At 49.8% G+C, this 14,602-nt stretch overlaps 1 protein-coding gene across 2 annotated transcripts in view; it reads right to left on the bottom strand.

Moving 5' to 3' along the window:
- Positions 1-9,871: 9,871 nt before the first annotated feature.
- The window catches only part of CORO1C (coronin 1C), a 75,563-nt gene continuing 70,832 nt past the window's right edge, over positions 9,872-14,602 (bottom strand). For both annotated transcript variants that reach the window (XM_065904100.1, XM_065904101.1), the window contains exons 9-11: positions 13,258-13,315; positions 12,911-13,156; positions 9,872-11,854 (exon numbers count right to left, since the gene is read on the bottom strand). In XM_065904100.1, coding sequence (XP_065760172.1) covers positions 11,735-11,854; positions 12,911-13,156; positions 13,258-13,315 — 424 coding nt within the window. In that variant the 3' untranslated portion in view covers positions 9,872-11,734. The remainder of the gene's footprint in view (positions 11,855-12,910; positions 13,157-13,257; positions 13,316-14,602) is intronic.

A 14,602-nucleotide genomic window follows, 5' to 3' on the forward strand; every position in this document is an offset into this window, starting at 1 on the left:
CTCCTCCCCAGCAGGTGTGGGAACAGCCAGCCCTCATGGGCAGGGGCTGAGAAACTCTGAACACTTTACCCAGGGGGGAAGGCCATGCCCCGATCATAAGCATCTCAGATATTAATACATCTCTTCGGGCCCGGGTTCACAAGCCCATTGGAGGTGGGACAGTCCCTCTGCTAGGCTCTGCCCCAGATGTCCACCTCAAACCCCAGGTCCCCCCAAACCAGAGCCCATCACCTGGCCCCACAGGTGTGAAGTCAATGACGAGTTCCTCAAGACGCAGAGGCCAAGGGAAGAGCGCTAGCCAGGAATCAGAGACCTGTGTGACCCCGGGGTGCCTTTCCCCATCCAGGTCCTGGTGCTTGATCCATAAAACAGGAAGCCCTCCAAAGATGGAAGTTTGTCCAAGAACTAGGGGCAGATGCTAATGGCCAAGTCAGAGAGACAGGAGGATGGCTCTGATGGGAACGAACAATGGGGCAATTGCCCACCAGCGGGGTGGATGGGGAGCAGCCCTGACTTTGCAGCAGGAAAGACCCTGTGAGAGGCTGGCTCTAGGATGACAGTCTACACAGAGGGTGATCAACGATGCAGGCCTGCTGGAACTAAAGGAGCTCCTGGGATGTGGGACTTTTAGTGTTAAAACTGAATCAGTCCCAGGCAAACCGGGATAGGTTGATCATCCTAGAGCAGGGAGCAGCCTCTCCCAAGCCATAGGGCTAGGGGACCTGGTCATTTGTTCAATTATGAATGGGGTGCCAGAGGCTGTTGGCCCCACCTGCAGAATTGGGGTGTGGGTACTGGCTAGGGGGTCCACAGCAAGCAGAGGCAGGGCCCCACGTCCCCCAGACACCTCCTTCCCTCCCTGGCCCCTGTGCAGCTTCACGCTGCTTCTCAGAAGATTCTGGCACAGCTGAAAGGAAAGTTAATTCTTCCACAGGCTGGCCCCAGGCCCTTACGCCCCTGTGAGCTTTGAAAAACCATCCAGGAGCAGTGACCCAGAGGGGACCACTCCCAAGACCAGGGGCCTGGCCACTGACCTTTTACAAGCTGAGTGACCTAGGCAAGTCCCTTCTCTGGAGCCTCAGTTTCCTCTCCTGCAAAGTCTTAAAATACAGAAGTTTAACATTACCTTGGCTTCTGCTAAGCACCAGACGCTGTGCATCTATCTGCTTGTAGGCTCACAGCAGCCTTTGGAGCTTAGGATGTGGAGGCTCAGAGCGAAGCTGTGCCTTGTTCAAGGTCACACAGAGTCAGTGGCAGAGTCCAGGAAGCCAGAAAAAAGGCCCCACTCTACACCCCCGGCTCGTGTTTGTGCCGGGGTGTGAGGCAGGAATTTCAATCAGCAAAGCCACTGAGTGTTAATTTCCTCTGTCAGTTCAGTGGTGAGCTAGACTGGGAACCAAGGGCCATTTAGGGGTCTTCTGGGGAAAATGTGTCCCTGAACATTAACTAAAGCCTGGAGCAGCCTCGTCTTAAAGTGAATGGTGTGGCTCCTCGGGTTCCCAGCTGGACAACCAAGGATTTGCTATCCAAACAGCCCGCAACCTTCTTACACTCGGACATCCCTAAATACTCATCTGGGGGCTAAATGTGGTCATGCTGCTGCTGGCTGATGGGTCAGCATCACACGGTGGGCGCCCAGTGCCAGCAGCCTCGCCGCCACCTGTAGAGCTCTGCCTGTGGGAAGGACTCTCGTGTGGTTGCATTTGGTTCCTTAGTTGTTTCTGGGTGGGGACTGGGGTGGGGAACGCTGTTCTTATGAAACAATACCATAGAGACAAAGAGAGGAAGCATTAGGTGGCCAAAGTCAGCAGAATTTAGCCTCAACCTGGAATTTACCGGACATAAGCTGGTCAGTGATTTGAGGAAAATGAGAAAATAAAAACAGACAGACAAAACCTGTGGAATTCTGGAAATATGTGGAGAAGCAGGGACTGTATCTGAAAGGCCAGGAGTAGCTGAGATCTGATCATCTTTGCAATTTGCTGGGGACTCGCTGGGGCCCCTCCCCCACAAGATGTCCATTTCCCTAAAAATGGAGGAAACTGCAGGAAAATGGGGGTGGTGTCTCATAGAGTCATGCCTGCCTGCCTAAGTGGCCACTGCGCCACTGAGGAATCTGGGGATCAGGCAAGGGCCCAGGGGATTGGAGCCCAGGTAGACCAGATAGCAAAGCCTCTCTGGCTTCCTCTCAGACAAAGAGGAATCTGACTTCCCAGGTGGCTAGTGGTAAAGAACCTGCCTGCCAATGCAGGGGACATTAAGAGATGCAGGTTCAATCCCTGGGTCGGGAAGATTCCCTGGAATAGGAAATGGCAACCCACTCCAGTATTCGTGCCTGGAGAAGCCCATGGGCGGAGGGGCCTGGCGGGCTACAGTCCACAGGGTTGCAGAGAGTCAGACACGGCTGAGTGAGTGAGCATGGCACAGCTGGAGATGCAGCAGTTTTCAAATTTACCTGCCATGGGACCCTTGGTTCAAGTGAAAACAAAGGTCTCCTAAAATAGAGAGCAGAGATATTGTAATAAAAGGTCCTGCCCTGGAGAGGCAGAAGGGACTACACCCAAATGCTTGCCCTTCCCTTCCCCTTCCCCCAACACCCTCATGGACACAAGGGAGGGTTCACAGAATGCCATTTGCTGATTTGAATGGCTGAAGGGGGAAATGGCCACCTTAAGGCCCACTAGAGCCAGGACGTCATTCTGTTAGGGGAAACACTGAAACTGCCCACCCTGGCCAGGCCCGATAGTAACCACTTGCATGAGTTATCTTACAACAGGAGGTTCTGGTAATGAACTCAGAACTACCAAGCCACCACCAGTGAGAATTCGGGAAAGGTGAAGAGGAGAGAGGAGACACCAGTCCGTATTTCCTATGAACCTCCCAGCATCCTTGCTGGAATCCATCTTGGCCTCTTGGTCCACACCAAGGAGGACCACATCTCGGTGGTCCTTCTGCCACCAAGAAGGACCCTGAGTCAGAATGATTGACCAGAGACAACCCAGAAACTAACCCCATCACCATAAAACCTGAGACTGCCAGCTACCTAGCAGAGTTCTCCTGGGTCCCCCACCTAGGGAACTGGAACCCCTTCCCAATAAAGTTTCTTGCTTCATCAGCACCTGTGTCTCCTAGGACAATCCACTACTCAGTGCTAGACAAGAGCTGACCCTTAGGCCCTGGAAGGGGTCTCTTCCTGCAACAATTCCCCTTCTCAGGGAGAACAGAACTTTGGGGAGTTGACCTTCAGCCCGATTCTGGCTCCATCTCTGAGCAACCCCAGGAGCTGGCTGCTTTCAATGGAAGCCTACAGAGTAAGCCAGTCCTTCAGAGTGAAGAGGGACTCTCTAGGGCTCACTGGATCAGCTTAGGGTGCACAGGAGCTGGTCCCAGACCAGGCCAGGCGGCAATCAAATCTTAAAAAGGTGCTCCAGACTCAGTGATTTTTCCAAGGGGCACAGCAGTTGAAGAAATCAATGCCTCCAACAAGCTACCCCAAGCCCTGGGCCTTCCTTGACCCTAAAGGTATGGAGATGAAGAACTCTGGACCTCGGAACTCAGGGGCCTCATAGGGGAGACATAGCTGTATGAGGAAGCAGTCTTGGTTGCAGACTAACTCAACTCAAACTGGCTTAGGCAGCAGTAGGATTCCTAGGGTGTTTCGGAAAGCTGGATCTCAGGCATGGACTCAGGGAGCAGAAGGGAATCAGGATGCTTTCTCCATCACTGCACACCTGCCCTGCCTGCTTGCTCCCCGCACCCCAAATCCAACTCCTTCATAAAGGACTTGCTGCCACTGAAGGTGGTGGGTTCATTGGTCCAGCCTGGGGTGGACAGTGGTCAGAGGAAGGTCATATTCTGGAAGCAAAGTACTGTTGTCAGATATTCCACTAGGCACCTTCATCTCTGATAATGTCTGTATTTTCAATTCACTCATTCAACAAATGTTTATTAACAGCATATGCCAGATTCGAGATACCAGCATCAAGTATTGGTCCCGTCCTCATTCCATTTGGGAGAGAGAGAAACTTAGAGAGTTGATAGAGCTGGTGGTCACAGGTGTTAGGAGCTCTGCAGATACTGGGGGTGGGGGAAGGACGGGTGGTCCTGAGAGAATAGCACAGGTGTAAACTCTGAGGTAGGAGGCCTCTGACAGACAGAACATTAGGAGAGGTCAGGAAGCCAAAGGCCAGTCTCGAGGCTCTTCCAGCTTTTTATTCTGAGTGGGATGAAAAGCCATGGAAGGTTTGGAGCCTACAAACAGGAGTCAGTCTACTTTTTCTAAAAGGGCCGGAATGCAAATTTCAGGCTTTGTGGCCACTGGGTCTCCTAGTACCTACTCAACTCTGAGGATGTAGAGTGAAAGCAATCACAGATGCTGCTCAAATGGGTGTGGTTGTGTTCCAGTAAAATTTAGGGACACTAAAATTTGAATTTGATATTTTTACTTGTCACTGTTTGTGTGTGTGTGTGTGTTTGCTGTTTCCTTACAGCCATTTAAAAATGAAAAAAAAACAAAAAAACAAAAACACTTCTTAGCTTGCGGGCTATATAGAACCTTCCAACAGGCAGGATTTGGCCTGTGGGCTTTTGTTTACCCAACCGTGCCTAAATACCTTAAAAGGTTACTCTGACTGCTGACCCCCACTAAAGTGGGGGATAACAGGAAGCTTGGTGAGGAAGACGTGATGGTTAACTATTATACGTCAGCTTAACTGGGTCACAGAGTACCTAGATATTTGGTCAGGTGTTATCCTGGGTGTGTCTATGCAGGTGTTTCCGGGTGAGAGGCACATTTCAATCGGTGGACTGAGGAAAGCAGATTGCCCTCCCCAGCGTGGGTGGGCCTTATCCAATCAGTTGACGATTAGACTAGAATAGAAAAGGCTGAGTAAGACCGAACTCCTTGCCTGACTTTGAGCACTGTTTTGCTGCCTTTGGACTCAAAACTGAAACACTGGGTGTCCAGCCAGCTGACTGGAGATATGGGGATTTGGCCTCTGTAATCATGTGAGCCCATTGTTGATTAATCTCTCACTATATACATATATGAACACATCTCATTAGTTCTGTTTCTTGGGAAAACACAATACAGGTCAATTCGTTTGAGAGAGGAAGGGGGCACCAACTACAAGGCTCACAGTTGTGGTGTGAGAAGTAGCTGGAATACGGACATTATTTTCCAGCTGGAGCTGACATGAGCGATTCATGGGTTGTGAGAGAGGGGACAGGAACCAGGTGGGGTGGGTGGGAGGCAGGGGTGAGTCAAGGGGGCTCTCATACAGGGGGGCCGAAGAGCTGGAGACAAGAAGGGAACCATTTGTGTCTCCCCCAGAGACCTTGACAGACTCTATTCTCGGAAATGTCACTCTGGAAACAAAAAAAGGGAAGAGGCGGGTAGGAGTAGGGGTAGAGGAACCAGTTACAAGGCTGTTCAAATGGCTGGTCACTCTGTAAGAGGCATGAGATTTCCAACAGGTGCTCAGGGCCCACACGGGGATGGATCTCTACCTTGCAGTCTTTGGGGACATTTTAATCCACTGCCCTGGTAGAAGCTGGCCAGGCTGTAAGAACTGGCTCGTCACTTTGGGAAACTGCAGTTGAGGATGGCAATGTGTTGACCAGGAACTGCTTTGTCTTACCTTTTACAATCCAAATAGCATCTTGGCACAGAAATGAATCTGCAGCAACTTCCTGTTATCTATGGGGCAACTTCCCAGCTCTCTGGTCTCATCACTAGAGCCCCAGAGCTGGGATTTTGTTGCTGAAACCCTGAAGATTGACTTCTTGACCCGCGGGGCACTGAGCTTTGGTTCAAACAATCTTTCCTGGCTGGGTCGCTTGGGTCATTGGCTCTACTCCAATTTTTCTACAGGCCTTTAAAAAAATCTCACTATAAAAATAAGTATTTCCTCAGTGAATGCCAAGATGAATGGAACCATGGTGGGGAGGGGTGGTTTAGAAATGAGTAACGAGAAGACAGCAGGGCTGTAAAGAAGGTGAAGGCTGCCCTGCTCCCCCGCTCTCCAGCTGCTGCAGCACCTCAGGCTCCCCCTGCCCCCAGGACTCTGTGACTCCTTCACACTGTGATCTGTCCATACCCCCCCGGAATAGCCAGCTGTGAAGGTGGGATGGTACTTGGTGTTTAAAGGCCTCGCGCACAGCACCCGACACCAGACCAGTTACTTGCTCTTCCCCTTTCAGACAATGATGACCCCCCTCGCCTCTTTCGACCCAAAGCTTTTCCTATACCCGAAACTGTCTGCAGGCCTTTGTCTGAATCATTTCTCCCCAGTGCTGCTCCAAACCCACCATGTCATATTTTCCAAAAATACTGAGTCTTTCAGATCACCATGAGGAAGCCTCCATTTAAAAAAAAAACCATCCCTCAGCACCTAGTGGTTTTGGTAACAATCTGTCCACTTGCTTTTCAATCTTCTGAGTTGATTGCTTCAGTGGATTAACATCTGGTCTGGCCCCAGCTCCAGGCACTGCTCTCTGCCTAGGAGAACTGGGTTCCTACCCCCAGCACTCGCCACCCTCCATTCATGAACTCAGGCTCTGAAAACCAGCTTTCTCATTTTCATTTCCACGCAGTAACGTGAAACTACACTGAATCTCACAGAGCCCACCAGCTTCTCTCAACTCACCTTCCTCAACGTTGTAACACAAATACCAAACCCGGCAGCCACCTGACCCCCCAAAGATCTTTACATCCAGAGAAATTTCTCTCTTTCCATTTTTCTCTTTCGGAGACTTCAAACAAGTGTTCTATGACTAGCGTCTCCTAACAAACCCCTTCCACTTCTAGGTCTGTGTTAAACCAGTAGGTGGTGGACTAAATTCCAGGGGATGGGACGAAGGCTATTGCTACCTGCACATCAAAACCCTCTTGGACTTATTAATAAAATGGGACATGTCCCACCAGGGAGGTGGAACCATCCCTGTTCAAACAGAGGTGGCAGCTGGGACTGAGATTAAGCACATTAAAATATGTTACCCCATATCATGCTGGTTGAAAACATATTTCCCACTTTCTGTGGCCTTCATTTTTTATGCTAAGTATTGAATATATAATTTGCTTTTTATGCAGCCAATCTATCTTTTCCTCTGGGATTCATTCTATTGCTTTAGGATTTAAAATCTTTTACCCACTCTCAAGTCTAGATAAGAAGGGATTTATTTTTTCCTTCTAAATTTGAAAAGAGAAGTTTCCTGAGACCCAGACATAGAGAAAGATCTCACGGACATAGTGGGGGGAAGGAGAGGGTGGGACGAATTGAGAGTAGCACTGAAGTATACATACTTACCATGTGTAAAACAGAGAGCTGGTGGGAAATTGCTGTACTGCCCTGGGAGAGCAGCCGGGTGCTCTGTGATGACCTAGAGGGGTGGAATGTGGGGGAGGGAGGCTCAAGAGGGAGGGAATATATATAGACCTCTATCTGGGCTTCCCTGTTGACTCAGACAGAAAAGAATCTGCTTGCTTTCTCAATGCAGGAGACTTGGGTTCGATCCCTGGGTCGGGAACACCCCCTGGAGAAGGAAACGGCTACCCACTCCAGTATATCTATATCTATGGTTCTGACTGGTTTGCGTTGTTAAACAGCAGAAACCAACATAACATTGTAAAGCAATTATCCCATTTTCAAAAAAGTTTCCTTTTGTTTAACTACTGACCTCGTGACACATGGACACTGGTGTTGCTGGGAGGCCTTAAGGGTCCCTGCCCCCACTGTGACTTGAATGTCCCACCACTGAGTGACAACGCCTCCTGCTTCAACCAAGTATTGATTTATCACTTGTATATTATTAACTTCTTTCTGGGAAATAAGACACTTTTAGTAAATTGAGAAATTCAGAAAAAAATATCCAGTTAATGAAAAATTACCCACAACTGCTACCCTACATAGCAACATTCGTGGTCTTTATCCTACATATAAATATTCGTTACATATACATGTATCCCGAAGCTGTGTACGTAGTCACTCAGTCATGTCCAACTCTTTGTGACCCCATGAACTGTAGCCCACCAGGCTCCTCTGTCCACTGGATTCTCTAGGCAAGAATATTGGAATGGGTAGCCATTCCCTTCTCCAGGGACCTTCTGTTCCAGGAATCAAACTGGGATCTCCTACATTGCAGGCAGATTCTCTACCAGCTACCAGGGAAGCCACCATATTCTTAAGAGGGTTTGTCAAAAACAACCTATTCTGGGGTGGTTAATAATGAACCTACCCTGCTCAAGTAATTCCTACTCCTCTAATTCCCAAACATGCCTCCCGCTAGCATCCTTGGGATAGAATTTCCAGAGGTGAAAATAACTAAAGCTTCTTATATACCCTATCAACCTACCCTTGGCAATAGTACCAGTTTATATACACTCTCTCCAGGAGTGGAGGAAAAACTTTTCAGCTCCCACAGAAGGAAAGGTGGATATCCTTGACCATGACTCATGTCTGTGACCCCATGGTGGCTTTAGGACCTGGAGATGTGCTGGCGGAAAGAGAAGGGCCACTTAGGGTTAAGATTCTGAAGCGCCAACAGAAGTTCCTCTGGACACAGAACACCGAGAACGGTGGCAAGGGAAGTAGCCTTTCAAAAAACAGAAGTTCTCCCTCGACGGGGCCTGGCTGACTGTCTGGGGCTAACACCCTGGGTCTTCTGGCAGCGAAGCAAGGCGGCCGAGGGGAGAAAACCAGTCAGTCGTAAACACCCTGCACACGAGTCTGCACCCTGACCGGGGGCGCGGAGGGTCTGCAGACGGACACGGCCGACTTCCATTTCCGTCCGTGCAGACACGGACGGATGGGGAGACCACGGCCCTGGCCTCTGTTCTCCCCACAGACTACAGCAATTTTGGGAGAGGGAATCTGAGGAGGAGAGGCTTCGCGCCAATGAGTCATCACAGTCACAGACATTTAGAGAAACCAAACAGGGGGAAATTCTTTGCTCTGATCACTGAAATGTCACAGGATAGTGCTTTCAGGGCACAAAGGGGAGCTGAGAGAGGGCCACAAAATTCAAATGACCTTGAAAACCTCTTGTTGGAATAAAACTCACAGTTAAATCAAGGGTATTGTGCTTCTACTGAAGAAAGAGATGCTTTCCTAAGCCCTGATTCCCAGGGAATCAGCTCATCACAGAAATTGGTGGCTGTGCAGGGGCTCCTTGGGTGACCAGACACAGCTATTTCTCTCACCCGAAGTCTCGTCCCTCCTTCACAATAAGGGGCTCAGCAAGACGAGGCAGTCTGCCCCAGATCCACCCCTGGGGAAGGCTGGAGGCGGATTCTGAGCCCCACTCCATGTCCAGAGCCAGGGGGCCCACCCATACATGCCCCGTACTTACCCTCCGAGACAGGTGGGGGGGTTCCACTGAGTCAGAGACACTGTGTCAGGCAGCAGGGCACTCACCGCCTCAAAGACAGCGGACATGTGAAATAAACACGGACACCGTTTTGTAATCAATTTTTTTTCTTTTATCTTTTAAAATGGAAGCAAGTGTTTCGACAGAATACGATGGCTGCTCTATAAGAGCCGATCTAGGAGTAATTCACTGGGTCTTCTCTCAGATAGCTCGGATTTAAAAAAAAGAAAAAAGACAAAACAAGAAAAATAGCCCACAGAGTGTCAGACACAAACTCTGAGCCTGGTGGGGAATCCGTTCATTAAATAAGCCATAAGCTACACACTCAGGTCAGAATAACCGGCCCCTGCCTCCTCGTCTCTCCAAACCATGTTCCCTAAGGTGTTTCACCACCACCACCAATTTTGCTCACTTAATTAACTGGGTATCAGAACCTTAGAACATTTCTGAATCTTAATAATGAAGGTCTTCAGCAGATTGTGTTGATAAAGAAACACATACAGGCTTGAATATAAACCACTGTAATTATTGTTTTCTTTATATCTCATTATCCACTTGAATATTTAAAGCACACACGTACACACATGTACACACAAAACCACACCAAACATTCAAATACCCTGAAACTGTGGAGACAGCAATCCCAGGGTTGGCTAAGAACATGGTACCTTTTCTACATGGACACATGGACAGCTTGGACATGTGTCCCAACCCACCAACGCCACACTCTGCCTCAGCCTGGCCCCCTGCTCACAGACAATTCCAGCCAGTCCCGTCCCAGCCCCACACCTGCAGGCGTACATGCAAGTGTCCCCACCGTGGCCCCAAAGGCATGACACAATTCCTATTCCATCACTCAGCTCTTCCAAAAGGGCTCCTTACACCTTTTTTCCCTCAGGCATGTGCTCTGAGAAAATAGAAATGGAGAGGGGTTCCTGCTAACCCAGGAGCTGGGCAGGCCTGGGAGCTCAATGTCTGGCCTGGGACTAGGCAGCCTCTGGGTTTGGACCCAGCCTCGGAGCTGCTGCAGGGGGCGCGGGTGAGTCTGTGTAGAGGGTGCAGAGGGAAAGGGACACCACCAAAGCTACAGCAGATGTCTGCTTCCTTCTTGGCCCTTTTCAGTCTTGGTGTTCAACAGCACCCTCTGGCCTCCGCTTAGCAGAATGCAGTTAGGACCGAAACGCAAGAGGGAAGCCCTGAGAGGGACAAAGGAAGGGCAGGATCTCCAGTGATGTGGGCTGGGGCGGGGGGGCGGGGGTAAGCTGTCCCGCCCAGGACAAGCGGGAAAGCAGAGAATCAGGGAGGGCGACGTGCGGGGCAAACGCTCCCCTCCGGGTTCCCTCGTCTGTGTCCCGCCTGACCTCGGGTCAGCTGCTGAAGCTGACAAGAAGGAACACTCCACAGTGTGTGTGGCTCCTCGTCCTGGACACCCTTGTCAAGTATTGACCAAAACCTGAAATATGACATCAGAAGGGATGAAGGCAATAGACTCCATGTGTGTAACAAAACCGCAGAAACACATGCGAGTTTAGGTTAGATTATAATCATCTGAAGCACAGGATAACCAAGAAGCAAAATTCCATTCTGGTACAACCACCCAATTTCTAGAAAAGAGAAAGAAAATGATTCAATATGAGCCTTTTTTTTTTTTTTGATCAGAAGACTCAATGGGAGGGGAAGGGTGGGAATACGAATCCACGTGATTTTTCAAGTCTTCCTTTTATACAGTCATTAAGATGACCAGGTTTGTGCTGCAGAGAAGTCAGCACCGTGTGGCTACGGCTCTGATTGTTCTCAGATGAATGTTTATACAAAATAATATCTTATCTTCATTTAGTTTATAAACATACACAGTGCTGTCCCTTTCAAATTAAAGGAAAAAAAAAACCCACACACAAATACTGCAAAGTAGCAAAATACAAAGAAAAAAAAAAGCTACTTTTGGTTTTGGCAACATTAAAAGAAAAAAGAAATACAAAAAGCAATGTGGCATTGGTCCCTGTTTGTAAAAAAAAAAAAAAGAAAAAAATAGAAAGGGAAAAAAAAGGTACTTGGGCAGGACACTGAATCAGAATTGGTTGGGTTTCTAAAATTCAGAATATCTGGGATTTTCAAAGTAGCACTTTTGTCTTTTAGAAGTTCACAAGACACATAACACTTAGAACATCAAAAAAAGTTTTCTGGTAAAAAGCTCAGCTTTTAAATCACATTTAGTTTCTGCAAATTTGGGAGACGAATTGAGTTCTTACTGGAATGTGGCCTATCGCTGGTCCACAGATCTGAAATGGAATGTCTCCAAAGGCAGTGCCTCCCTTCGCCCTCCCCGGGACCACGCCTTCCTGCTCCCATCTTGGGGTGGGGTGGACCTTCAAGCCGCTATCTTCGCCATCTGCTGTTCTAACTTGGAAATACGTTCATCTTGATTGCAGATTGTGTCTTTTATGGATTTGATCTCTTTTAAAATCTCATCCAACTTGGCTTCATTTTGCTAAGGAAACAAAAAAGGGGGGAGGGAAGAGGGTGACTAAAGGCAGCGAAGGTCAGCACAGGTAGCACATACGGGGCATAAACGGGCTGTTCTACTTGGAAGTAGCAGGTCGCAGGCGGGGCCTCGTCGGAACGCAACGAGCACTGGCCAGTTCCCCTGACCCCACAAAGCAACTGTGCATCACGGCTCCTGGCCCTCGCCTGCGCACCTACCTGGATGGACTCTTGGGATACAGTTAAGCTGTAGGAGGAGACTGAACCCTGCAAGGCTGCCCCACATTCCAAACACCCCCGTCACCCTCCTCAAGCAGGAACACCCTCTATGTGGCCAGGGTGAGGGTGATCTTCTAGAGGCTGCCGAGCACTCATCAACTCCTGGAGAAGGTCCTTCCTGGGAACTACACCCCCTGCCCTGTGGCTCCTCTTAGAGCCTGAGCTTCTCCCTCGTGGAGCTGATTCTTCGGGAGGAAACCCTGCTGTCTCCAAAGTCATGGGGACTCAAGGAGCCTCCCTGGCCACAGCCTGAGGGCACCTGTCCTCTGCTTGCCGCTCGTCTCGTCATTGACAACGCTCGGCCCTCCTGGCCCCCAGAACTCCCTTCCGCAGACTGCCGGCGCTCCGCCCTCTCCCCTCCCTGGCTGGCCCCTGCCCTCCCCGGGGCCACATGGGTCTTCACTGCCAGCCTCCGCTCCTGACATGACTCTCGTTAAGACACCCAGGGTCATCTCAGCCTCTGAGTCCCACTCACTCCAGATCCTTCCATCACTCGAACACCCGGCAACTTCTACACTCTCTCACCACTCTTTCCTTCCAGGACCTCCTCTCCCCAGCATCAGTAACAGGCTGACTTCTATCCCAGTCATCATAAAAAACAAAACTAAAGGAATCAAACCCATAAATGCCATGTGGCCAAGGCAGTTCCTACAGACAGTGCCTGTTATCACGGCTGGAGCCCGCCTGGCCAGTGGGGACAGTGCTTGCAGACACCCAGGGCTGGCAGGCGCCTCTGCAGGAGCAGGCCGGGCCAGCCCACTCCCCTAGGCCCGGCGGTCCTTACCCCGCTGGCTGCATCTGCGGTCTTCTTGGGGATGCTGATCAGGTCACACTTCTTGTTTGCCGTGGGCTTGCTGTCCAGAATGTTTTTCTTGACCACCTTGAGGTCCCTGTTTTTGCCAGGGATGTATCCGTGCTTCAGCGAGATGAGGAGTGGGTCGGCATTCTTCCCCTCAAACCACTCTTCTGCCTCCAGGGCTGCCTCAGGCCCTGCTGTGTCGGGGTACAGGTCATCTTGGAAAAGGTCGGACTACATGGGACACAGAAGAGAAACTCACAGGTGAGGAAGAAAGGTGTGGAATGCTTAAAACCCTTGTTAAACACAGGTCGCCTAGACAGCTGGGCGCTTACCTTCCTGGGGACAGTCATGATGATAGGTTCACACTTTCTCTCGTGAAGCTTGAAGAATCTTCAAAGGGGAGACACAGGCAAAGTTGTATTAAGTGAAACAGGCCAAGTAACAGGCTTAGCAAGCATTCTTGTACATGCTGCGTTTGCCCATCGCCTCATCTGACAGATCCTGGGGAGCAGGGAGAAGCCAGCGTTCCCATTCACAGAGGAGGAAGAGGAAGTGAGAGGAGCTATGCCGGGAAACGGCGGACAGGGACGTGAATCAGGAGCAGAGGCCTATGCATTATGGTGACAGTCAAGTTCCAACTATCGGGGGGCCGATGAGCCGTGGGGAGATGATTAACATCACCAATAGGAACCGCCTGTGAGAGAATTACCACATCGACAGCCAGGAGGCAAGAACACCCACCTCTCAGAGAGTATCTACGACCTGGATGCCAGGTCTCCGCCAACATGAGGTGGTTGAACATTCCTAAGTATAAACAGGGTATTTAAAAAGGAAATGAGAACAATCCTAGGAATTAAATGTTGGCATCTGAGCAAACCACATCAGGGGTTAACGCTCAAGAAAACTCTGGAATTATTCAGAGCGTGAGAAGAGTAGGAACAGCAAGCCCCAAACCTATGCAGTCGCTCAGCGGTGGGAAGACGGGTCTAAGCTGGATGGCCAGCTCCACTCCCACGCCAGGGCTTGTGTCCACCTCCGCCGGCCTTGAGCTCCTCATTCATGAAGGGGGTGTGCTAGCACCCACCTCGCGCATGGAAAGGGGATCTGGGCCATGTGGTTAATACCCAGAATGTGGGTTAATACCCACATGTCACCAACACCCAGAAACTGAGTCAACAGGAGGCGTCCTGACTGACCCGCTTAAACGGTCACTCCTCAGTATCCACGGGGAATGGGTCCAAGACACGCCAAAATACAGAAATCTGAGGATGCTCTCAAGTCCCTTACAAAAAACAGTGCAGCGCTTTACAGTCTAAATCATTCTAGATGACTTATGACGCCTAGGATGACGTAAATGTTAGGTAAACAGTTGTAAACACAGCGTAAATGCTATATAAATTGTGTCCCGTGTCCCATGTCCCACAGATTCAAGTTTTGCTTTCTGGAACTCTGTGGAACTTTTCCCCCTCAGTATTTTCAATCCACAGATTCAAAACTCGCAAGTTCCAAGGGCTGACTATGGTCTCTTCAAACTTTTAGATGATAGTAGAGTAAACCTGTTCCCAAACCCTGAATGTAATTTTAAAGTTCAGATTTTGAACCACATTTTGCTTCTGGCTGCCCTGTACAGCCTGCTTACTTCCCTAGCCAGGGATCGAACTCATGGTTCCTGCAGTG

This window comes from Muntiacus reevesi, chromosome 13 (genome assembly GCF_963930625.1).
Source record: "Muntiacus reevesi chromosome 13, mMunRee1.1, whole genome shotgun sequence".
In the NCBI taxonomy this organism is placed as follows: Eukaryota; Metazoa; Chordata; class Mammalia; order Artiodactyla; family Cervidae; genus Muntiacus; species Muntiacus reevesi.